This window comes from Magallana gigas, chromosome 8, assembly GCF_963853765.1.
Source record: "Magallana gigas chromosome 8, xbMagGiga1.1, whole genome shotgun sequence".
NCBI lineage: Eukaryota > Metazoa > Mollusca > Bivalvia > Ostreida > Ostreidae > Magallana > Magallana gigas.
The window spans coordinates 27494338-27522324 of record NC_088860.1 but is presented as its reverse complement, the minus strand read 5'-3'; the positions used below and the strand labels follow the sequence as shown (position 1 = coordinate 27522324).

At 34.5% G+C, this 27987-nt stretch overlaps 1 protein-coding gene across 1 annotated transcript; it reads right to left on the bottom strand.

Annotated features, from left to right (window-relative positions):
• Positions 1-800: 800 nt before the first annotated feature.
• LOC105341886 (uncharacterized) lies at positions 801-27987 on the bottom strand. Its single transcript, XM_034471633.2, has 6 exons — positions 27443-27987; positions 19999-20173; positions 15631-15854; positions 14128-14337; positions 9007-9096; positions 801-7615 (listed from the first exon to the last, which is right to left on the bottom strand). The coding sequence occupies exons 1-6, from the start codon at positions 27522-27524 to the stop codon at positions 7038-7040; spliced, it is 1359 nt and encodes a 452-aa protein (XP_034327524.2). The 5' UTR covers positions 27525-27987; the 3' UTR covers positions 801-7037.

Genomic DNA, 27987 nt, shown 5'->3' with positions numbered 1-27987 from the left:
AAGGAAACAAAATTATGTCTCTGGTATTATATTCTTTGTTTGAATGATAAAATATTGTGTACTAGCTATTACTCGATTACTTAAAATCTATAAATTTTATGCATGTTTTGTGTCAAGGGGCCCCAGAAGTGATAATCTTGACGTTCTTTTTTATTATTATATACAGTAATTATGTTGTCAAATGTATGAAAATATTGGTCAATTGCAAAAGAGCTCTCATCGATTGTCATCGACACCGATAGGCAACTGTCCTCATTGAATGCAGCAGACAATATCTGATATTTTTCCCGTTAAAAGCCCACAAACCTGTTTATATGAATTCAAACAACTGTAAACAAACCTGTCGTATTACCTCGTTCTGCAAGTTGCTTTCTGAATTACTTTTCCCGCGTACATGCGCAAATCCACCTGAAACGTTAATCGTTTATGAATATCACAAGGTCCAAAACTTCAACAACCACATTCTAACACAATGAAGCATGATCTCATAGTTTATCAAATTACGCACCAAAATACATCGTTAGCTTATCAATAATTTATGAAAATCTAATGAGGGTACGACAGTTGAAAAAAAAACAAAATCTTATACTTTTGGAAAATTTCACAAAAATTATACCATTTATATGTATAACTATTTTTTTTAAAAACATTCACTTACTAAAGAATTATATGGGGTTTTTTAACAAATATAAAAAACTCAAGTTTTATTCAAATATGACCGTTTATTGTGCTGTTTATTACATTGTAATCTCTTGAACATGTATACTCCTGTTGTTGGATATAGTTTAACAAGTTCCTGTGAGTTGCAGATAAAATGGAAAAAACAAAGTAACAGAATTGGATGTAAATCTTTATTTGTTTACAAAGTTGTACATAAAGCTGTGTAGAATTTGATCCTGAAAGATTTATTCATGTCCAATACATATTTCTGGTTCGATATCGTCAACATCGCGATGTATACACTATTGATACGACATCGATTTTACATTGTCAACATTGCCGATATTTCTTTGCTGTTAACATCGTCGACATTGTTGACATCGCAACGTCGACAATGTTGAACCGATATCGAGTTTACATCGTTAACATTGCCAATATTTCTTTGCCGTTTACATCGTCGACATCGCAACGTTGACGATGTTGAACCGATATCGAGTTTACATCGTTAACATTGCCAATTTTTCTTTGCCGTTTACATCGTCGACATTGTCGACATCGCAACGATGACGATGTTGAACCGATATCGAGTTTACATCGTTAACATTGCCAATATATCTTTGCCGTTTACATCGTCGACATTGTCGACATCGCAATGTCGATGATGTTGAACCAATATTGAATTTACATTGTCTACATTGCGAGTAGAAATATACAATGTTAGACATATAGAATATCAATATGTTGATCATCATTGCGATATTGACAATGTCGACGATGTAAACAGGATATAAGATGTACGATGTAGAAGCGATGTTGACTCGATGTCGATCAACATTGCAATGTCGACGATGTAAACAGGAAAGAAGGCACACGATGTAGACACGATGTTGACGATGTAAACAGGTTCAAAAAATACAATGTAGACACGATGTTAACTCGATGTCGATCAACAATGCGATGTCGACTCGATGTTGGTCAACATTGCCATATCGACAATGTCGACGATGTAAACATGATATAAGAGGTACGATGTAGACACGATGTCGACAATATAAACAGGAAAGAATGCACACGATGTAGACATAATGTCGACTTGATGTTAGTCAATATTACGATATCGACAATGTCGACGATGTAAACAGGATGTAAGAGGTACGATGTAGGCACAATGTCTACACGATGTCGATCAACATTGCAATGTCGACAATGTTAACAGAAAGAAGGAACACGATGTCGACTCGATGTTGGTCAACATTGCGTATCTACAATGTCGACGATGTAAACAGGATATAAGAGGTACGATGTAGACACAATGTCTACACGATGTCAATCAACATTACGATGTCGACGGTGTAAACAGGTTATAGGAGGTGGGTACGATGTAGACACGAAGTCTACACAATGTTGATCAACACTGCAATGTCGACGGTGTAAACAGAAAAGAAGGCACACGATGTATACACTATATCGACTCGATGTCGATCAACATTGCGCTATCGACGATGTCAACGATGTAAACAGAATATAAGAGGTACGATGTAGACACGATGTCGACCCGATATCGATCGACATTGCGATGTCGACGATGTAAACAGGAAACAAGACACACGATGTGGACACAATGTCGACTCGATGTTGGTCAACATTGCGATATATATAAAGTCAAAAGAATGATATTTCAAACACGCTGGACAATAGAAATCAAATTGATATAGATTAACATCAAATTACTGAATATTTGATCATCTTCCTAACTGTATTTATGAAATCGAATGTTGGTTGCCGTGTTTGATAGAATTCCCGTAAAATGTTTGTGTACTTTGCCTACATACAGAACATACCCGCTATGTAAATATAGTCGTCTACGTAATGTGTCTATATTTAGATATTGCAGAATATTGATGTTGAATATTGCGACGTACATGTACAGTCTTGCGATGGACAATAGTTTAGAATTCATAGGGTGGTTGGATCTTTATGCACATACATTTTACAATATCTAGAGATTTAGGAATGTTACTTGATCATAAAAATTAAAATGGCCAGTGAGTCCGCCGCATATAAAAGAAGAGTAATTTAAAAACTTTAGTCTCTTCAGATCTAGGACAGGAGCCTGTGATGGCAAAGTTCGTGCCATACACTTTATTTTGTACACTGGTTAAAATGATGAGCACATACGCATTGTATAATTGTAACTATGTTCCATGCAAAAATATGCAAAAATCGTCTTCATTTACCCCTTAAATGTGTATAAAAAATTGTGCCAAATTTATGTTTCTTTTGGGTCCTAATTAAGTATTATATACCTTGTACGTGGTTAAAGTAATTTGAATGAATTGATATCTCAAAATTCAATGTGCATGAACAAAGTTTTACACATAATTAAATTACAAACTATTATAACTTCAAACATGTGTAAACCTGGATCTCGTTACAAAAATTTACAAATCATGTTATTTTGTCGGAACCGATGATGACTGTCAGACCATGTACACATTACCAGACTCCCCTATATCGAGACTTCTCCCAGAGACATGTACACATAACCAGACTCCCCTATATCGAGACTTCTCCCAGAGACATGTACACATAACCAGACTTCCCTATATTGAGACCTCTCCCAGAGATATGTACACATAACCAGACTCCCCTATATCGAGACTTCTCCCAGAGACATGTACACATTACCAGACTCCCCTATATTGAGACATCTCCCAGAGACATGTACACATTACCAGACTCCCCTATATTGAGACTTCTCCCAGAGACATGTACACATTACCAGACTCCTCTATATGGAGACTTCTCCCAGAGACATGTTCACATTACCAGACTCCCTATATTGAGACTTCTCCCAGAGACATGTACACATTACCAGACTCCCCTATATTGAGACCTCTCCCAGAGACATGTACACATTACCAGACTCCCCTATATCGAGACCTCTCCCAGAGACATGTACACATTACCAGACTCCCCTATATCGAGACTTCTCCCAGAGACATGTACACATTACCAGACTCCCCTATATTGAGACCTCTCCCAGAGACATGTACACATTACCAGACTCCCCTATATTGAGACTTCTCCCAGAGACATGTACACAATACCAGACTCCCCTATATTGAGACTTCCCCCGGAAGGCTCGCTTACACTGCAATGCATATAATTTAATTCATGTTCAAAAGAGGACTGATATATTATCAGCACAAATCCTTAAAATTAGATCTACAGCATTTCATACTCTTAATTTCTGACTTCTGGCTTACTGCTAGTACCTAACAGGCCAAGGTCAACTCGTGAAAATATTTTTCTGTGACCTTTGTGTACTAACTTGGCTTGATCAGCTCGGACGGCATTGTTTGATGACATAGAAATACATACATGTAACAGTATTTGGCTTGTACACTTCAATGCTCTTGAATATGATATACATATGAAATATTAACAGTTCATATATTTACTTCCAATTATTTAACAACCAACAAGAAATAAGTTCTTGTTTGAAACCCATTCATTGCGAACTTTGGCCTGACATACTTGGTGTTTAACAACATTTGTATATCAATTTGAAAACTTTGGTACGTCAATGGTCTGATTTCACGAGGAGGTTTTGAATTGAGTTATTTATATTATGGGTACCTAACAGGTGCGCAGAAAATTTACATAATGAAACCTGAAATTTACATTGACCTTCATAATAAATTGATCTGTAAAAGTCGATCAGGAGCTTTGCGTTATTACTTCGATTCTTACTAGGCCTACAGTTCACCTTACTATTACTAGATAAGAAGTGATCATAACAATATTGTCTACTAAATTATTCAGGTGCTGGCGATATCATGGAGGCGCATTAAAATGGTCTAGGTTTCAAACCTAATTATTCAATTCACTAATTAATCTGTTTCGCGGTTCAATGTGGGTTATTTTTTAAAATTATATTGATTAATTCTCTGTCATATTACTAACAAGACGAGAAGATTTATTATGATCTGCCTTTAATTGTTAAGAGGTATTGACGTTTTGTTAAAAAAAACAAAACAAAACATGAAGTGCAGGATAGCACTGCAAGCTTCAACGACAATGTCTGGGCAAAAGGAAAATTTGAACTATAGCCTCCTTTTACTACCGTCTTCCTTGAAAGAGTTGAAATAATTTACAGTGTCCGGGCTGTGCACTTCCTATTCTTTGTTACTGGTAGAAAAATCATTGGTTGAAATACTGTTCGGCGCAAGGGAGATGATTTTTTTTGATGATCTCTTTTACGATATGATTATAATTTTAGGGATCTTCTTAACTTGGATAAACTACATATTATATGAACATAAAGGCTTGAGGTTTTCATGTCTAGGAGTGCTTAATCACGTGATTATTGGTAATGATTTATTAAAAAAAATATTATCGATCCGTGAAAGAAAATAGTGTTATGAAAATGTAGCGACAAAAGTGATATATCTCTCAAAAAAAAATTTTTAAGATATAAAACATATTGTAATAATTATAGTAAGAAACAAAATGTAAAATTTATTCTAAAAATTGACGTATTTGAACATTATATAAAACCACACTATTTTTACATGATTGACGTAAAAAAATTTATGGACATATAGATATCAATACGCGGCTCGTTGTCCGTGTTTGTAAACAAGCTTAAGTTTCGAGGAAGAAGACCAGAGGAGTTTCGTGGATATCAAACGAAGAATCTGAAGCAAAGGGAGCTGAGTCAGTTGAAAAAATGATTATATATTTACTATTATTATTTTAAAATAGGCTTTGTATATATACAAGTCGCTCCTATTGTTTGTTTACAGTGCACGTGAGTTCACCCATGCTTATTGATCGAATGGGTATCAGCGATACTGCTTAATGTGTACATGAACGTGTTTTTGAAGGCTATTTCAAATTTACTATTTTATCAATAAATGTATCAACTAGGTTTGTGTTAGGCTTTTAAATTAAAGTTCTTCAGCAGGACTTTCACAGTTACTGCTGTGGTTTGAATATTTTACTGGGAAAGATATTGAATATAAAGAGAAATTATTATTAAATACATGTAATTATCAAACAACTGTTAACGGGACTTTATATTAATATACATTAAGCCCATTTTTATAGTCCCTGTTCTTAAAGATCTACTTCACAATAAGAGCTGTTTCACTTAGGTATATATATATATATTGAATTACACATCAAGCATTGCAAATACAGCGGTACTTATGTAATTAATTGTGGGCGCCGTAGAAGTGGCATTGGGCTGTGGCTTACATCTGTGCATTATTTGCAGATGCCTGTCTGATAAATTCCTTGCAGAATACTAATGACAGTACAAGTATATACAAAGTCTATGCGAAAAAAAATTCCTAGCTCTTTTATTTACGAAATGTATACATGCTAGATAACTATAGTATAATAAATAATTAATAGTTTCATGTCATAGACATGAGTTGAAAGTCTAAATCGGAAAAAATCAAGAAAATATAACATTTATTTTCCATTTAACTAAAAGTTCAGAGTTGGATTTCAAAAGTGGCAGAAAACATTTGCTTTTGCTTTTAAATCAAAATAATTGTGTTAAACTAGAGCAAGGAAACATTTTTCATTGCACAAAATATCTTTAAAAAATATCCTATCTATTAATCTTATAATACTTTCTTATATAATTCACTTGTCAAAAGTCAAAATTTGGATTTAAGACCCTATTTCATTTGAAGCAAGGGGATTTGATCAAAACCATCAACTCGTATTAGTACTTGCAGTACTTTGATTTGATAACGTTTATTCGTCCATTTGGTAAATCACGCCATAAATAGCTTTGTATATTCAATTCAAACTTATGATGCGATCGCCCTAACGGTTGGACCGTAAAAAACATGATTAAAAAAAGAGGACAACATCTAACAATGTAAACAGTATTTAATGTTGTCTTTGACTGACGTCAATTTATGAACACGGCAAAAAGCGGGACTAGAAAAGGGTTCAAAGGATGCGTAAATTAATATAACACGCAGTCACATTGATTCAAAATGGATTTATCGTGGTTTGGCTATGTCATTAGCTAAATCACAATAAAGGAGGGGGGAAATCTCAGTTGATAAAAATAGAATGTGGTAGTTACGAAGATTCTCCGAAGATTACCAGCTTTGAAGGTTTTGATAAATAATTTTCATTATTTCAAAATTAGATATGATAGTCTTAGTTTTTTGAAAAATTAAGGCAATTTTTCTCAACAAAACTTAAATTATGTGTTGGATTGTATAAGGACAAACCATTCGTTAATTAAGGTAAAATATCTGCCGGCAATCGATTCAAAAATTGTTCAGTTTTATCTCTAGAATTCTTCCTTTCAATAGAACACTTTTTCACTTTCAAGAAAACTGCTATTCATCCGAATCATAGCAGACCTGACAGTGTTTTGCGGTGTCTCTCATCTGTGCAAAAATTGAGCGCAAATCCAGAAGAAAAATCAGACCGAAGGGTACAGCAATAAATACGATCCCGAAATACCCTACGGTAGCCGCGGATGGTCGTTTATCCTCTGCGCATGTTTTGGAGCGCACATAAGAACTAATTTGTTTTTTATCTACGTACAGAGCTTTGGTGATGTTTTCCATGGCTTCCTCGATGTACTTGGTGTTCGTTATGTTAATAAAAGTTGTTCTTTCTTGACACGAGGTAGGCGATGGCGTCACTTGGACAGTTACAGTAGATGGCGCCAAGATTGTGGTATAGACTACAGTGGTCGGAACCATTGTTGTCATGGTAGTGGTAAGCAGCGACTGCACATAGGAGATGGTTGTTTGGGGGATGTAAGTGGTAAGGTTATTCATAAACGTCTCTGTCGTTGTGACGGTGATATTGAAACAGCTGGTATATATGTAGGTCGTGTCCACGGTGCTGGGGGTCACTGTGACAGTACTTGTACTAATGGCGGGACTTACCGCGTTTGTGTAAAACGCTGAAATTAAAACACAACGTTCATGAGCTTGAACGAACCACCAATCATATCATGCACTTTGATATAAAACGTTTTTAAAAACAAATTTGGAAAGAAAAAAACTTTTTTAAAAAGTTGATAGTTTACAGTTTGATTGCAAGCAGGTTGTAAACACGTACCACTAATTGCGGGACACTTCTTCTTCCAATAAACACTTTTGTTTTTAAAGTTTCATATAGAAAATTGAATTTTGAATGGTAACATCAAAATGAATAGAGAAGATTTGCAAAAAAGGTTATTTTTTTTTTCAATTTGCCTGTCAATAATAAATTTATGGTATAGAGCGTTCACGTTAGAGGGGGCGTTCCATTAGCTCTTACATGTACTTGTAAGTTTATCAAGTTAATTACGGTAAACTATTTGTAATTCCAATGAGAATTAGGTTTCATGGATTTTTTAAAATGCATTTTGCAGTAACTGTTCACTAATCATAAATTCACTAATCACTGTTCAACATTACTTCCTCCAAAAACCTCAATGTTTCATGACATGTATTTCAACCGCATACCCTCGTCTAAATCGTATTTTGAAATTTTTGCTTAAAACTCATTTGTAAAATTACTTTTTTAAAATTTGAATTAATTTACCGATGAGTTTTAAGCAAATATTTCACCCGATGTGACAGTTTGAAAAAAATTCAAGATGGCGGCGACACATACTTTTCACGTATTTTTAGGTATAGGGTATTTATTTTTATTATGAGAAAAATTTATATCGTCAGGTGTCTGCGGTTGGTAGTCGGTTGGTAGTCTGTCCCAAGTTATTGCTTCCATCACCTTTTGATGATTTTTTATTAAAAAAAACACACATACTTGTGAAAGAAATATAGATGAAATCGATATATAAGGGATATTCAAGATTTCTTTATTGGCACATTATCATTTTTCTCTCATAAAAGTTCACATGAACGTAAATAAATTTATTACGGAGATTTATAATGGGAAATGTTTAATCATTTGGAAGTCACTCGGAATACCTTGCACAATTTTTCAACGTTACCATCCGGGCTATTTCATGGCTGATGCAATGCAAAATCGCCGCAGACTTTCTATTTTAGATTGTGTATTGAAACCTGAAGCAGTAGAGGGGGCGTTTCAAAATAGATATTCTGGACTTTTTTCCTATTAGTGGATGAACGTAGTTTCAGCACAAATGTATTTATGATTATCGAAATATCAAGCGAAGAAATATGGTGGAAGCAAAAACTCGGGACAGAGTAAAGTCGACCAAAGAGAGAGAGAGAGAGAGAGAGAGAGAGAGAGAGAGAGAGAGAGAGAGAGAGAGACACACACACACACACACACACACACACACACACACACACACAGAGAGAGAGACAGAGAGATAGTTACCAATGGTATTAGAACAAGTAGACGAAGGCGTTTCACTATTATCGTTAGGTATCGCTGTAGTGGGGATGTCTGCTAAGGATTTGATTTCTCCTGTGGATGATAAATTCATGACATTTATATTATGTGCCACAATGTTAATAGTAGTACTGCATAATATTATATTACTAGTATATTTACACCCACCAAATGTGATTCCCTCCATTTCTTCCGAAAATTGATTTTACATTCATAGCTCTGTATAATCTGACAGGACTGAAATCTACACACCCCTTTTATAGATTGTTTGAAACCTTCAGTAACCATCATCATGTAACATGTATAATACATGTATATCATCATTTCTGTAGGTTATGCTGTTTCAAATAATGACAGTCTCCCTGATTTTTCAAACTTCTCTCTGCTTTTCTGTTAGCTAGGGAGAAATAAGTATTCTAAAAATAAGGTTGGTACATGTGATATAAAAGACGTACTCTTTATGTTGTGAAAAATTTAAACAGTTCTCTTTAATTCGTCAAAGTTCAAATAGACCGAAACAAAAGAGTTGGTTTAAAATGTCATGTTTACACAAAATCACTACACTTGCTGATAATATCCTTCTTTGACAAGGAAATAGGTGTCTATACAAAGAAATATTAACCCGGATTTGAAACATAATGCAAGGGAAGAAAATATATTTAGATAATAAAGATTTTTCAAATTTACCTAATTTCACGTTAATTAAAGTCATGACTAAAATTAATTTTGAAAATTTAATTGATACTTTAAAGCATGTACATTATCATTAAAATGATATTTAAATAAGTCACAAAGTTACAAATGTTAATGAATCTATTCATGCACATTGAATCAAACATATTTTTAAAGATAAAAACATCAAAATTGTGAATTCGTTATTAAATTTGTTTTGCATTCCATTCATACAAGTACATGTATAACAATTTGTTTTACAAATGGTCAATTTTTTTAGTATTGTAATTAATTAAAGAATTGATTGATTTTTTTCATTTTTAATTTATAATGCACTGGCAGAAAAAAAATATTTACCTACCAACCCAACTTCAAAATTTAGGGTCGGGTTAGGGAAAACAAAGATGTTTTTAATGATGGTCTTAACGGTTTCTTTTACCTAAGGTACTAATGTACATTAACAATATTTTAGTTATTTTCTTTACTTTTTACGATCAATTCAATAATTTGTCAAATGAAGGATGAAAATATAACAAAAAATGCTTTCTTTGATGATCCATGCAGGTTATGAGGGTTATGCAGAAAAAATCTACATCCCGCTAACGCGGGCTATGTATTTTCCTGCAATTTCGCCACCTTCATCTCCTTATATGAATCATTAAAGAAAGCAACTTATTGTTTAAATCACAAACTGTTTTACCCAATATTTACAAATGTTGAACTGCAGTATTACTTGGGTTATATCTTTTACATACTTACATCTACATTTCACGATACCAAAACGTACATTTTTTGAAATGGTGTCATTTTAATATCATTTGTCAAAGCAGAGTACTATATATAGCTTGAACTTTTGGAATTTTACTCTCAACTTAAAGTTTCGTCAAAGCTATTTCTAAGATATTGAACGCAATATGAGCTGCATCTTGATACAAACAAATTTTATCAGTTTAACTCTTCATTTTCATAAAACGGATTAAAAACAATCCCCTACCTGGGTTAAACTCGCAACGTTGTAGAACTTAACTGACTTGATCAGAATGTTAAGGATATAAATGACATGTTATACAGTCAAATGCAAATAATTACTCTGATTTTAAAAGTAAAACTGTCTAAAACATTCTAAATACAAATTTACAAAATCGACTAATCACGTCGTCTGTTTTTCCGTCCGTGCTTGTATCACAGTGCAAAATTGACTGTTCTATAATTATCTTTATTTCGGACTTTACTTTTCAAATACAACATTTATTTTGTCATATATTCTTAGAATTTAATGTTTACAAAGTGAATTAGCCATTGACACTCGGCAGACTCTTTATTTAGTTGTTATTACAAATCAGACAGATGTTTCTCCCAAGAACTGCTAATCTCTTGAAACAACATTGCGTAATTATATGCCTTTCATGTCTTGGCCATCAAAGACTCATTGAGTTAATCTAATTACATAATACCTGTGAATCTTTCACTCAATTCATTTGATGTCATCAAATTGTCACATTTACTCATTGTTTAGATTCTTATATATACTGAATCGTATTTGTCAATCTTCAGTTCGGAGGCCTGACGCATTACCGGCCACTTCCGTCTGTGTCGCTTATTTGTTTGTTATTGTTCATCTTTTAAATTCGATTGATAATAAATACGGAATCCTTCATCACTTCGTTTTACTTCTCTGGAATTGCATATTGGTGGACCCTTGGGAATACGGCATACATAACCTTTGTTTTTAACTTACGGCCCGCAGCGCGCCTCAACCTTATAACTTGTTACTTTTACGCCAACATTCCCTCACCACGTTCGTACTGCACACGGCGGATGCAGATCCAGAAGAAATACCCTAGCACCGTAAAATCTACGCGGTCACAATTGGTGGATGAATCCTAAGGGTAATAACAACGCCCGGGGCTGCTGCATATACCTTGCAGTAGCTAGATCCCGTACCTATACAGCAAGCGAGTTCCCCTACGACGATGGAAACTTATCGATTTCGGCCAGCTTGGATGTCTTGGACCTTTCCCCCAAATTCCAAACAACATAGACCCTGGTTCAACAACACTTGCTTCAGATGTCGCATGCCTGGACACTTCGCCAGGACCTGCACATTTCACAGAGCAGAGAAATCAAAATCGAACCAGGTACGTGGTAAATACAGGATCCAAGAGTATTCCGAACAAAAACAACATCTGAAGGAACTTCCGTTCTACAACATCAGAAATTCGGCCCTTCGTAATTTGATGGACTATTCGGCTGTTCTTAAACACGAACTTGCCCAAACAAAACAATCTCTTAAAGATTCACAGGACAACTTTTTAGGATTGATTACCCAGTTCAATGAAATGAAAAAGGAGTTAAATTCGACAAGACTCAGAATGCACGCGATTCAAGAGAATTCCCGAGAAGAAATAAGACAGCTACAGACAAAACTGGACGCATCCAAAGAAATAAACAAAATGGCATCCGAAGAAATTCAAGCGCTAATCCAGAAAAATCATCACCAACTTCATATTTCTCAGGACCAAGAAAAAGACATCTCTGACTTGAACATTCGAAATTCCGATTTAGAATATTCTTTATCCGAGCAACAACACATCATAGATGACCTTCGTGATGATATTTATCACCAAGATCAAACTATTCAACTTCAGATGGAAGATATCGAAGATTTACATCAAACAAATTTTGATTTAAAACAAGTCATATCTCAACACCGCAAAGAAATCTGTGACTTGCGAAACCAGTTATACCCCAACCATAGCAACGGTTACAACGGACACTATGGGAACGGACACTTCTACCGCTGACAGTTCCTTTCAAACACGAGGACGTGTTTTACCGGAGCGGGGGGATATTATCACAGTGCAAAATTGACTGTTCTATAATTATCTTTATTTCGGACTTTACTTTTCAAATACAACATTTATTTTGTCATATATTCTTAGAATTTAATGTTTACAAAGTGAATTAGCCATTGACACTCGGCAGACTCTTTATTTAGTTGTTATTACAAATCAGACAGATGTTTCTCCCAAGAACTGCTAATCTCTTGAAACAACATTGCGTAATTATATGCCTTTCATGTCTTGGCCATCAAAGACTCATTGAGTTAATCTAATTACATAATACCTGTGAATCTTTCACTCAATTCATTTGATGTCATCAAATTGTCACATTTACTCATTGTTTAGATTCTTATATATACTGAATCGTATTTGTCAATCTTCAGTTCGGAGGCCTGACGCATTACCGGCCACTTCCGTCTGTGTCGCTTATTTGTTTGTTATTGTTCATCTTTTAAATTCGATTGATAATAAATACGGAATCCTTCATCACTTCGTTTTACTTCTCTGGAATTGCATATTGGTGGACCCTTGGGAATACGGCATACATAACCTTTGTTTTTAACTTACGGCCCGCAGCGCGCCTCAACCTTATAACTTGTTACTTTTACGCCAACATTCCCTCACCACGTTCGTACTGCACACGGCGGATGCAGATCCAGAAGAAATACCCTAGCACCGTAAAATCTACGCGGTCACACTTGTCCGCGCCATATCTCTTCTCTGGAGAATCACTGTTCGTGTTTAACTTGCCAAAAATGACATGACCATTTAGTACAGTAAGTTAACGTAGTTTTTACCTTAATTGTATGGATGTTGGGGATATAGGGAGTAATAAGATTTGCGATCTTTTACCGCCACCTCTTTCCTTCAAATGGTACACACAAACTTTTTGTCAATATTTGCCAATTGATTTTTTGAAAGCAGCTAAACATTTATCATGAGTAATCATGCGTATCTCAGAAATACATGTATTGCCACGAATGGTCCGCCATAATCATGAATTGAAGAAAGGGGGGGGGGGGTTACTCTAAAGTAGGACCTCCGTGGGGGTAACTTGGCTATTCAAAGGGGGAAAAGTCACTAATTGTTAGCTTTCCGTGGGGGAGACTCTTTTACATAAGCATTTCCAGAGGTGGGGGAGGGGGGGGGGGGGCTGTTGTATAGTCATTTTACCGAGGAGGAAAGATGGTTATCTTTGATACTGATCTTTGGCGGAGGGGACTACATGTAACATGTACATGAATCATCAAAGAAAGCAGTTACTGTACATGTATATATTAACACCTTTCTATTCACAAATTAATGAACTGTTCGTAAAAAGAAAGTAAAATTACTAAATTATTGTTAATAATCACATCAGTACGTTAGATAAAAAAAAACAACAGCGTTGAGTATCAATGAGATATTTGAATAAGACATCATATTTATTTTGGGCAGTCCGTGATTTTTCATAGGTTGCTGAATGTTTTGACCAATCAATAAAGGGGGCGTGTAGATGTCAGTCTTGCCAGTTTTTATAGAGCTATGAATTATATACAACAATTTGTTTAAGAAATAGAGGGATTCCTACTTGATGGATGTAGATATTAACCTGTGATACACTGTTTTAACTTGACATTGACAGTGGGTCCAGCGGAAGTCTTCTTCATACGGATACAGTTGTCCTGAGTCCCGTTGTTATAATGGATCATAGCGTAACATTCCTCCTTGCCCGCACAGTAAGATTTACAGTCAGTGTCGTCATATCCAGTAATATCAATAATATCCCCCGTCATTAACTCCTCGGGAGCACAAGTTCCTCCTAGTGGAACAAAGATTTATTATAAGTGCAAATGCAGAATACACACACACGTATGCACTCAATTAAATCGATATGAAAAAAAAAAAAATATTGCATTCTTACTTAGGAGTATTGCTGGTTATGTTTCGTGAAACCAGAATGCGTTATTGCGTTACGAATCAATTTATATACCTTTTTACTGGCATTGAAGACGATAGCAAGTTTATTGTCCCCCAAGAAAGCAATTATATTTCACGAGGCGAAGCCGAGGGAAATAGTTGCTGTTGAGGGGGACAATAAACAAACTATCGTCCGAAAAGTCAGTAAAGAGGTACATGTATTTTATTAACACCGAAGAAAACTTTATTTATCGACGATGCAGATTTTCTTTATGGGTGAATGTTAGAAGTCAAGTTACAAGAAAGAGACAGGGAAAAGAAGTCGTCGTTATGTAAACAAAGCTCGAGTCTTATATTTGTTTACAAATAATGTAAAGTACAGAAATTACCATTTCTTTGACAAAATAACTTGTGGCAAACAAGATAAACTGATTCAATATGTTCATGAATAATGTTATCAACAACAAAAAGCAACATTAAATTTAATACCAATATACAACACATCTGTAAACAATAACAGAAATCGACGCTTTGTTTAAAAAACAGAGAATTCCAACCTCTGTAGCTCGCTTGTAACTCGATATATGACTTCCAAATTTTTCCAAAGTAATAAAAACATCTATATTGACCATTCTAGACATTAAACATGAAAAAATAATATATTGAGCTTTCTAAAGTTGAAATTGGTGTACTTGCACGCAGCCCTAGATGTTTACTGTTTATAGCATAAATATTTATAATCTTGTAATAAGATATAATATATATTTGCAAGTACACCAATTTCAACTCTAGAAGGCTCAACGCTGTCATATGCCTAAAATGTATAAAAATTATAATTGAAGAGCGGTTTGATTTTTCAATTTCTTGTTGTCGAACACAATCCTTGCATCGACTTTGAAACTGATGCAATGCAGGCGTCGGCCATATTTGTTTTACCAAATAGCCTAACCGACTGGCTCTCTTAACAGTCGGTTATAGTACTATTAACTACAGATGGAAAAGCAAATTTTATATTGAATGGAATGTTTTAAGATAGATTATCAAAATTGCAATTAGACAATATGTCAGTGAAACATGCGTTAGTTTTAAACTCTTAATTATAATGTAATTTTAACAGAAAATTGCTCACGACCAGTCCAGTGGTTTTGTTTTGAGAATTGAAATCTCTTTAATAAAAACGCAAATAGATCAATACCATGTATTCGTTGCTCACAAATGGCACCATTTTCTTCGCCACATTTCTTTCGTTCCCATCGGAAGTTATGTCCTTCTTTAACTCTGTAGCATTGTTCGCTTGATTTAAAATCCAAATCACCTGCACCTCTGAATAAGGAAAACTTAGCAAAGTCCAAAGAAACACAGTCAATCCAGTTATATCCATATATAGTGTTGGTCAGGCCAATCCATGCTTCTACAGTCCTAAAGATAGCAGAAAATCTTTGTTATTGGTAAAATACCGATTGGCTCAGAAGAGCTACAATGTAAAAATCCAAATTTTGTGCTTATGGTCAGTCAAATAGAACCATTCATCAGACAACAACTTAATTTAAACATATTTATTGATGTAACCATTCTCTCTGCCAATTTATGATAACTTTCGAACATTAATCACTGTGCAAATTTGACAATAATGAACAATTGTTATACTATGTCCCAAGCATATTTTTTAAAATTATTCGATATTCATAAAAAAAAACGTTGTTCATTCAATACTTTGAAATATAATAAGATTTTGAGACTCCCCCTCTAGCTTGTCAAATTCAGTACTGAGCTAAATATAAAAAAAGTCTACTACGTGAATTTTGCACTACAAGTGGGTTGAAAGTAAAAAGATGATAGCATTGAAAATAGTGCGAGATGTTCCGAGAGAGTTCCAAATTAATAAAAGATGAAATTATTTCTTCTTCCTATTATGTGCTGACCTAGGCATAGAATGTAAGTGTTACATAAATGCTTCTTATTTACAAGTTAAAACCGTTTAAAAACTAATAAATGTTCGCCAAAGTTCCTAATGTTGATGTGGTGTTAATTAGCTTCTTCTTGAAGTCCTCGATGGTACTGGCTTCCTTAACGTAATTTGGAATGGGTCTGTTGATAAGGATCCCAAACCCTCGCTGCAGACTCCAAGGTTGGTCTGAGCATTGTACTGTACGCAGTAGATTTGACGTCCGCTCTACAAACCTGAAGATTGCCACGAAGAAGGACTAGGGTCTTGCATGAATTGACTCGGTTATTGCATATGTGTTCCGTCCAGTTTAAGGTACCACCTAGATACTTTCCGCTGCTAGCTGACTCTAGTGTGTGTTCCTGTAGGAGATATTTGTTGTTTATGGGTCTCTGTTTCCTGGAGACAGGGATGACTGTACATTTCTGGAGGTGAAATTCATTTGCCATTCTAATTTCCATTTCTCTAGTGGCTTCAAATTTAGCTGGAGTTGCTCGGCATCTGATATGGAGTTGACTTTCCGATTATAATTTTGCGATAGAGCAGGCAGTCATCAGCGAATAATCTCACATCTTATGAAGTATACTCTGGCAAGTCATGGATAAAGAAAGAGTAATGGTCCCATCATAGTCCCCTGTGGATCCTGGATATGACCCCTGGTAGATGATTGAACCTGTAGGGTGACTTGCAGTGTCCGTTTTGCAAGAAAGTCCTTAAAATTAACCCAGTTTCATATTTTTCCTCTGATGCAATAATGCAGTTTGTGTAGGAGTCGTTGATGTGTCACTTTGTCAAAGTTTGAAAAATCTAACAGTACTATGTCTACCTGATCTCAAAGGACCAGTGACTTGGCCACCTCGTCATCTGTAATCAATAGCTGCGACTCGCATGATCGTCTTTATTTGAAACTGTGTTGTTGATCTTCCATTACTCGGTATATGGCTGCTGTCATAATGATCCATAATTTGGCGGGGCACTATGTGTTCCAATAACTTGCATAAAACGTCAGTTGAGGAGACCGGATGGTAGTTGGAAGCTAGGTGTCTCATTCCTTTTTAAAATATTGAGACAATAGGTGCTTCCCTCCAGTCGTCTAGTACCTTTCCAATACCGTATCAAGCGAAAGTTGGAATAGTTTTGTCAGGATTGATGCGACTTCCACAGCAAAGATGTTTTCATCATGAAAGTTGGATGTGGGCTGTCTCCTTTGGATGGCATATCTGAAAAAGTTCTTTCTTTGTACATTATAAACCAAGTGAAACTAGTTATTCAAGATTTCTGCCTTTGACAATGTGTCACTATGAAGTCCGTCAGGGACTTTGAGCGAAGAAACGCCACTGTTAAGTCCCGTGTTTGGTGTTTACTGTATAGGACCACAATCTCTTCGAGTTCTCGCAGATCATTTCCTGTGAATACTTGTCCCTGGCTAGATGTTTGAAAATGTTATATTTTCCCAACTCGTGAAAAAGATTAAAAAGCCGAAAAGTATGGGAACATATCTATCGAATCTGACGTCATAATGCATAAATGGCATTAATTTTTTTTTAAAAAAGCATCATAAAATCAAATTAATTATGACGTCATAATAGAGTAAGCAAATCAAAGCATCATTGCAATGACAGTCACGTGATCCGTGTCCTTTTCCCCCTTAATTGACTAGATTAAATTTGTGATGAGGGTGCAAAGTCCTTTACGCTGATTGTTGACTATATCTGTCGGTCTGTTTGTTTTAAGTGATGATGTCAGAAGTTTACTCCAAATCGAGGATGATGTGGTGTTATCCAGTGAGTTGCTACTACACTCTGATAACCAAGAATTTGTGTTGTTGCTTGGTGAAACATCATAGGTGTTCAATGTTGTTGAATGGTTACAACTATTTTAGCAAGTACAATACCAAGTGGTTGATATTTTTTCCTTATTGTTGGTATGAATCATCTGATATACTCATGCACTTTGCATGGAACCATTGGTTGCTGTCACCACAAGCTACAGCTTTTTTATTCGATTTACACGGTGTCTCACGAACCCCACACTGTGAAATTGATCTTAACAGACATCACACAATTAAAAAAAAAAGAACTAGGCAGAATGTTTATACCTCTTTCACCGGTACCATTATTTTGCAAGATACATTTTCTAAGTAAACTGTATATCCCAAAACATTCAGATCCTTGTAATGCTTCTTTTAAAATGAATACAGTACATGTTTATTTATTTGCAATTATAGACATAAGATGGGATATATAGATAATCATAGATACGCAGATGTGAAAAGTCTAACTATAAGCAGTTTACGAGATCATGCGCGGATACAGAAAATTTTCGCGCCACGCCAGAACAAATAATATATCTCCCACCCTTTACCGACATGCAAATTTGCGATAGATTTTGAGAATTGAGCTTATATTCTAGAAGCAAAATATTAGATTCATTTACGTGTATATGGCAATTAATTAAAGCTGCTTGGTCCGATTTTGTTGTTATTACAGTATCAAATTTTTTTCCATACAAACCATTTATCTTAGAAAGTTATGGACTTTCTCCTATTTACACCAGCAGAATCAGTCTCCTTTCAAAGTTAGAAATATTCAAAGTAAATAAAAATAATTTCTTTTTGGGCAAACGAAAAAACACACCAAAGTGCATCACGGGAATTTTTAGAAAAGGAAACCGTTTGGTTTCGTCCCCCAAATAATTGGGGTTACTAGTATTCAGCCAGCATGCGCTATGCATCGATTGTAAAGAAAGCAAACTTCAGAAATATTAGCGAACAAAACGTACACATGTTTATTTGTAATTTGTCTGATTATTTCGACCTTTATTTAATACGATGTCAAAGTCGTAATACAACCATGATACCCGTCTCGTCGTCAGGGGTGAAATAACGCGGTACCCTTTTATGTCGTTTGTTTGTTAGCAAATTTTGTACGTATTTTTCTTCATTGAAATTTGGCATCATTGACTAGAAAAAACTACTGCAATGTCTATTATTGTACATATACTAAGCATAACCATCGTTTAAAAGCCGGCATAAAATTTGATATAAAATCGGACCAAGCAGCTTTAATTGAAGGAAAACCATTCCAGGAAAGGGGTGCGTTGATTCAGACGCCACTTCATCTACATCAATTCATTGCCAGATTAGTTTAACGAAGAACTTATTTTTCCGAACAAATAACTAATGTGTCCGAAAAAATCCCATTTCGTCCGAACAACTGCAAATAACTTATTCGTCGTAACAAATATTAACTACATGTAATTGCTAATTCGTCTAGTTCGTCCGAACAAATCCTTACTCGTCCGAACAAATCCTTACTCGTCCGAACAAATAACTTATCCGTCCGAACATATATTAGCTAATTCGTCTAAACAAATCCTGATTCTTCCAAATAAATCCTAATACGCCCGAATAAATTGCTAATTTGTCTTAACAAACAAGATCAACTGATTTTTTTTTTCATCAAGCCCTTCCATGCTGTCGTAAAATATGAATAAATCCATATCCATGTAAAACGGCTATGGTATTCTCAAAGATTGAGCGAGTCTGGCTGTGACGTAAATAAGCTAGCAGCCAATCAGATTAACTGTTTTACATTATAAACTTTCATGGATACGCACGCTTCCTTGTTCCAGTCGCTGCTGGAGTTAAACAACTGCTGCACCATAAACCATTTCTGCCAGCTCCTCATTGTCAACAGTGTTGCGTTCAAAATGGCACATGCATGTGTTGCCTCGTTGTAAGAAAGTCTTTTCTCGTTGATGTAAATGATTTTCATATGATAATCCATATCGTCTACAATATAAAAAAAAACAAAACGAAATATAGACATCAATTGATATTTTCGTGTTTAGCTTTTCTGGGTTACTATGATAAAATTGTTTTCAAACTGGTTGTTTTATTAATCTATGAAAAAAATTGATTTTCAAAACCTTTCATGACACAACCAAGAGTGTGCTTTTAATGATTCAAAAAATTTATACACATTAAGTAGTCACCGAAAAGAATGTTTCAAACATACGATTTCCTTTAATTTTTTTCCACTAAAAAGGTCAACTTATGAGTAAACTATGTGCAAAATATAAAGTAAATTGACCGGATAGTTTATCTGTTTATCGCGCTCAAATTTTGGTCGTTAGTTCAAATCATCCCCGACATTTTATATAGGATTATATAGAAAAAAGGGGGTTATCATTTTAAATGTATGTAAACAAAAATTACAAACACACTATTTTCTTTTATGTTTTCTCATGCTGCACAACCTCACCGCAGCTCCGTTTTTGCTGTCTGATAAATGAACTCAACACTTGTGCATGATGAAATATGTCATTTATTAAAAATGACGAAAGTAAAGAAAAATATAAACAACATAGTAGGGGATCAGACCCAAAACTGTTCACACAAAATGTTAAATAACTTATCAATATGCTGATCCCCTTAAATTACAGAAAAACAATATTTTGTTCAAAATTATATACGATATATACAAAACCAGCAAAAAGATGGCACCTCAAAAGTAGGGGATGGTGGTGGGTGTATTAAAACATTACTCGTGCTAACACTCTCAGAGATGAGGACAGAATGACCCTACTCTCACTGGTCAGATACTGACCGCATCAAACCACGTGACCATATCGTTTAATTTGATTGGCTATTAAATTTAATTTGGGGAGAATTACACCATGGAATTTTTAACAAGTACATAATAGGTCACTGGGAGGTTTTTAGACTAGGAATTTGGGCTTAAAATAGACATGGACAGTGACCACTGCAGGGAAATTACATGATATGGCCAACGACCTCTACAAGGCCTGGGAAAGAAATGCAACATATCTAATCAAACATAAACATGAAAAATACAATGTATAAGCAAATAAAATTATAGTATTCAACACATAAATACAATTATTAACACAATTGTTGTTTTAATTTTTAGCGATGGAAGGATAACGTACGAGTAAACGATTTGCCAAATTAACTTTTAAATATTTATTGAGGTATAACAATTAGATTTTACCTGTGCATGTACGGGTTGATCATGTCGCAAAAACAGATTATGAAAAATTAGATAATTGATTTTTCTGCAAGCATGTCCTTTCTACCACCCTTTCTCCCCGAAAGATTTTTCCATTATAGTTTATGGTTGAAGACCATGGAAGAGGGAGCCCTTCCCCTTGGTTGGATGGTGTACACATCCCACTTTATCCCCGGATATTCTTTCCAAATGCTTTAAAATAGATATATCTATGCATATATGGGATATTTTCTCCTTTTGTCGACCGCTTACGTCACAGTCAAGACACAAATGATGTTTTATATATATATGATTCAACTACTTTTCTTGAGCTCGGTGTGACTACGCAACTGCAAATAGAATTTTCGAAGAAAAAAAATGGGTGTGACGAGTTTCTTGTTTTTTGTGTAGTAATTTTTTTATGTTTATTTTTGTTTTAATTTTAATGAAAATAATGAAAACTATTTGTTTTAATTTCAATGAAACAAAAAAAAATCCTTGTAATACCAACCCCACCAAGCCGCACATCCAAATCTCGTGGATTTTTAGATTTGCTGTTGCATTGTACATGTCCTAGCCTAGAGCGTCAAAACCTAAATCAAAGTAGGCTTTTTTATATAAAAAAAAATACAATTAAATGCTTTTTAATGACAGGTTGCTATAATTAAGGTAGCTCGCGGGTTTACCTGCTTGTGAGAAAACCTACCTTGAAAATTTGTCCACGTGATCCATTATAGGTTTCAGAGTTTTATTTCTAAAATTTATTTGAGATTCGTCTGCGCGGTAATAATGTTATCGTGTTTCAAATAGTGTCGTTGATGAAATCAAGCAACGCCATTTCAATGAAATATATAGTAAAATGCACATCTTAGCCGAGAAACGCACTACAAAACTATGCTCCAAACTTTTAAACGATTCAGACGAAATTAATTATACTCAATACAATAACGGAGGAGATAATTATGAATCAATTCATAAAAAATAATCATTATGTGTTCTCGGCTAGTTTTTGGCAAAACAACTTTAAATATTGAAAAGATTTCTCAAAACCTTATATTTTCATTACAACGTTAGCTCGACGTCAGCATTTCCTTAGTCTGAGAACCCTAAATTAAATTGAAATGCATAATGTATTTACAAGACTACCTGATTAACACATTTTAGAACATGTAAATACTAATTAGACATTATTGTGAATGTTATCAAATGCACAAATGCAATTAATGTAAGGCTGTAAATATACAGAAAATTGCTATTTTTGTTTTTATCAATCAATACAAAAAAAATTTGCCAGGCAACTACTGACATCATCACTTTGTATTCGTATAAAATAATTAGCTGAACAGAATTTTAAAAATTCGATTGGTAGTTAAATTTACCGAAGCTGTAATTGTAAAAAAAAAAGTGAAGTTAATGCATAAGGCTCAATTAATCTAGTTATCTTTTTTTAAACATGATTTTAAATGGAAGAGTTCCAACGCACACACATACTTTATAGAACAAAATGTAACAATGATTGTGACGTCTTTGAATTTTCAGCACTTGATAATTATAAATGTTTGTATAAACAGTAATAAACTGCATTTAAGTTTTTTGAAATATTTCCTTTGATGCCTCTAAACATCCCAATAGTCATTAAAAAAATGTATGAATTTACTTTGACGGTCAACTCTTTACGTCGATTCCTATTGTGACGTCAGCAAACCCGCGAGCTAAGTTAATACAAAATCCAGCCTCTTTGTTGATACTAGTCACAACAAAGCCTAATAATAAATTGTTTCATGGTAGCCATGGGAGCTTTAAACCTCAAAGGTTTTCGAAAATTAAGCTACAATATCTGCAACAAGTTGCTGTCCTTTAAAAAAGGACTACAATACGTGGACCATTTGCATGTGTTTCCAACGAAAACGTGACAGCCTTAAGATTATCAGAAATTCCACCGACTCTAGCCTTCTGCTTTTAACCACTAAATTTGTACGTTGTATTACGTATACATGTATGTATAGCCCTGACTTTTCACCTCAGAATTTAAAGGATTCATACTTCTAAAATAATTATGATCTATCTATGAATGAAGTTTGCATGTATAGTATCAGGCACTCGGTGAATTCTACTATTTGCGCACACATTACGATTTGCACTACTTTGTTAACTATGTAGTGACAGCTTTGTGTAAATTAAAAATTTCATATTTTGGTGCATTTTTCTTGAGATTTAAACTTTTATACAGTGAAATATTTATTCAATCATACTTAAATGCTTAAAGATTTAATCGGGAAGTTCTCTAGCCTCGCCTACTATAGAAGTAAAGTTAAGTTACATGTGTATTCGGAAAACAACAAACCATTGCAAATTATGCATGTTGTAGTTTCGGCATAACATTAACTTATTTCATAATACTGATAATTCATATCACATGCCAATCATTTCTTTAAAAGGAATACTTTGTTTCTGCCCTGTTTACCGACAACTTTACAATTACAGCGCCTTTGAACTTATGTGTGCATATGACACGGAATCCCGATCCCGATTCAGATAAACGTGTGCTAGCCTGGTTCCCTGAGCTACCCATTACGCACAAGAACCAGACTAGCTCATGCGCAGGCTGAATTTTCCCCATAGCATCCGGTTTAACCTCGCTTATATATTTTCTGCGTGGACCTCAGGGTCCACGCAAAAAGAGATAAAAAAAAAATCAAGAGAGTTTGGTAAATGCGTAACAGTGGGCAGCGCTGTTCCAAAAGAACGTCGATTATTCAATTTTGTGTCTTTTACTAATTTTCAGTCTTAAGTTAAGCATTTTTGTCATGTAATAGTCTTAAACTTTTAATTAGATTGACCCTTGTAAATTTAAACTTGCGTTTGAATTTTGAATTTTTTACAAATCCGAAATACTGTTTTAATGAAATGAAATGCTACAAATCATCATGACATGATATGTTGTTGAATTAAATATGTGAAACAATCTGAAATCACAATTTTCATCGATTTATGAAATGTTCCTAGCGCATATTCCAAAGACTTCCATAGTATGAGGTTTAAAAATGGCGCCGATTACGATAGACCCATTAGGTTGGGCTTCGGTGTCTAAGGACGAGAAAAGTTTAACTAATTTGGTTTTCGTGCGATATGCTTATGTGCCATGTATAAATACCATTGTACAATACTAGAGTATGCAAACATCTTTTGCGCTTTTCTAGGAGTAGGGAGGGGTTGTTACCCTCGAAGATTTTTCTTTGGCTCTATTCCGAATTGTCACTAACATTAACACATGAACATGTTTAGTCATAATTTGATAATACTTGTACATGTGACAATTTAATACAAAGAATGTAGTTGCATACCAAAGCTGGATATGGATCTTAACGAACGATCGATTGGTTATTCTCTGGCTGTTTCCATTAGATGTGTTCTCTTTTAACTGGCCTTTTAGAAGGATGTCATTTAAGGAGTGCCCGGTCAACTTGTACAAGTATATTACATGTATGTGGACGAAACTGTAAACGTTTCTTGGTCTGACTTATTTATGCCAAAAACTGACCAAACCCGCCCCGCTGCACACTTCAATTCTTTCAAAATAAAGAAAGGTCATTGGTGTCTACTTAACAACCATTTGTGGAGAAAATTTGTAACGATTTCAAACACTTTAAAACCCAGGAAAACGCCAGATATATCGGACTATGTGAGCAGCAGCATAATTATCGGCTAAGCACAGCTGGTTATAGCGTCGTCAAATGTTTTGTTAGTCATAGATCAGCCTGAGATTTTATATAGCGAGTGACGTAAGCTCTAAGAACCAGTGCGCGCGAAAAAGAACGATCAAACCTACAGATTCATTACGAAATTTTTTTGGCAGCATCCCTAATTCTCTCTAATGCTTTCTCCCGTAGTACTATGTCAAAAATGGCTGATATTTTACTCGTATTTTACGGTTCCTTGAGGTTTGAGAACACGTTTTGAGTATCGCGCAATACAAGCTTTGGTCGTGTTGAGCTGATATACGTAAACATATGAATATAGATTTTAATATATGACGTCACAGTGATCTCGCGCTGTATAAATTTAGAAGTGGATCAAACATCTGTAATGTATGTTCTCTCTATTTCCGTATAAACTGCGATACCTGCATCAGAGGACCAGTTTTTAATTTCTTTTGGTTTAGATAGAGGGATTATATACATGTATCTATGCAACCAAGATCCATACTTTATTGGCATATTGATCCAATCGTATGCTAACTTTGCATACAGTAAGTATATGCATTTGTAAGGAAGATATTGAAAAATGCTATTGGCAAAATTGTTAGCAAAGATACAGCCTCGTCAAATATAAACTAAATAAAAAGAGAAAAAATAAACAGTGAAAAAATCTATATAGATATTGTTTATTTTTAAATGGGAAGTTACACACCTACAAAGTGGGTTCCGGGGGCATGGATACAACGTATGTATTTAGCATGTAAAAATAAACAAATTAAAAAAAAACCAATGTAACAACAAGGTACAAAAGAAAAACAATATATATCGGTTACAAATTTGATTAAATTAAAAACACAATTTACATTTTACAGACTGATCAATTCTCTCCAAAAGTAAAGAAATATTTTAAGGAGAAGTACGTCTATCTATTTTGTAAGATTTTTTTAAAACTTAGAAATATAATGGATTATAAACCCTTGGCTTGTGAAGATGGGCAAAAAGTTGACCAGTTGCTTTTTTTCTACATTTTTTTCACCTATACCATGTCTTTCTTTTATAAATATAATTAAAACAGAGTTTCTAATTCATTATCTAAACATAAAACGTCACACGTATACCGCCTTCTTACAAAACAGCCACATTAAATTACTAGCGCCAGGTGGGTGTCATTAGGGCTAGTAATTATATTTTGAATGCTCTGTAGAAGATACATTACACTTTATGTTTGTAAAATGAATATAGTTAAAAGAAATCCCACCTTATTCATCAATATTTCGAGTCTTTTGTGATAAAGAGATACAGGCAATTGTGCAAGATTGCAAAATACAATTTAAATTCCGAATCATTAATTACTTAACAAGTTTTCCTTTCACCCCTAGCTCCTCTTTGGTCAATTATCGAGGATTGAGTTTGTTTTCTGTAAATATAGAATGTTTCAAATATCCATATACACTAGCATTCATATAACTCATTAACAAGAATATCAGTATATTAGGTGTTTTAATTACCACTAGGAAATGATTTATAACCCATTGAAAATTCGATAAGTTCATTGAACAAACGGACCGTTTTCCCAAACAGCATTTTGCCACGGAATGGGTCATGTTTAATTTATCTTGTTTAATCAATTTTTTTCAAGCTAATTTTGATCAATTATTGCGTTCTTACTCTACATTTTAATTCTAAAAAAATAATTGTTACTTAAAGACACGATTGCAATTCAATTATTTTATTGGATTCATTGCGCTGGGTGTTGACAGGTGAATACAAATTAACTACCCTTTACAGTAACAAATCAGCATGAACTAGTTTGTTCTATTTTAAATGAGATGTTCTGCAGGTGTTTTATTACACAACGGACAGAGCAGTAGAAAGAAATTATTTCTATTCGTTTATCTATTGCGCTATGTGCTTACACAGGCTGATTTTCAATTTGCCAAACTGGAATCACTTATAGCACCCCCTCCATATGTATATTAATTGTATATGTCTATGAGCTGTACAGGTGTTGACTAATAAACAATACAATACATTCCGTCCCTTTAAATATATGTCCTAAATATGATTATGTTTAAATACTTATTACAAAAGTGATTAAAAACTACATGTATATGGCAGGTGAGTTTTTAATAGGCAATATGCAATTTAAGGATAATATTCACCGATTTAAGTTAACGAATGAAGTTGATAAGTAAACTCCAAAACATTACAATATGAACAAAAACGTCAAAAGTTTCCAAAAGCTTAATCGTTTTACATTTTCAGGGATAGAATAAATGAGTGAATATCTATTGATTTGAATTTATTAAGGGAAAAGGAACCAGAAAAAAAAAAACACTCCGCAAAAATTACCTTCAAGAATGGGCGACAAATTTATCATCCATACAGACGACATGAGGAACAAAGTGAGAAATCCCGCGATGAACAGCCTCATCTTGGTCCTCTCGTCCTTCTCTTTCCTATATCACAAACGTACTGTTCTGTCTCACTGTTCCTTTCCCTCTTTTTTTTGCTCACATGTCAAGCTAATGAAAGCGACCCGCGGGACTTACTGCTGCAGGGTCCATCGAATCCAATCAAAGCCTTTCAATTAAACTAAACACGTACCTATTCCCCTAATAAATATCCAATATTTTTTACAACTTCACTAACGTGCACAGAGTGCCAACTGTTTTGCAGTGGAATGGTTGGAGTTTGAAGGAACATTTGTTTCCAGACAAATACCAGTTGATCAATTTTCTTTCGTGGAACATATGCAAAGAAAATATATACACAGTGTAGGTATACATAAAAGCGGGTAAATACTTAAAACAATTAATTCAATTTGGACACTCGATTTGTAAGCCTGTTGGCATATTGTATTGATTTTGCGTTCATGTGAAATCCTTTTTCATCAC

Bases quoted from the DNA above. Each gene is read 5' to 3' on its own strand.
- LOC105341886 (XM_034471633.2), bottom strand. From the start codon at position 27,524: ATGAGGCTGTTCATCGCGGGATTTCTCACTTTGTTCCTCATGTCGTCT. The intron at 15,855-19,998 runs GTGCGTATCCAT...TGCTATCTTTAG, and splicing joins AGCGACTGGAACAAGGAAGC to GACTGTAGAAGCATGGATTG. The intron at 7,616-9,006 runs GTAACTATCTCT...TTTTAATTTCAG, and splicing joins TACTTGTTCTAATACCATTG to CGTTTTACACAAACGCGGTA.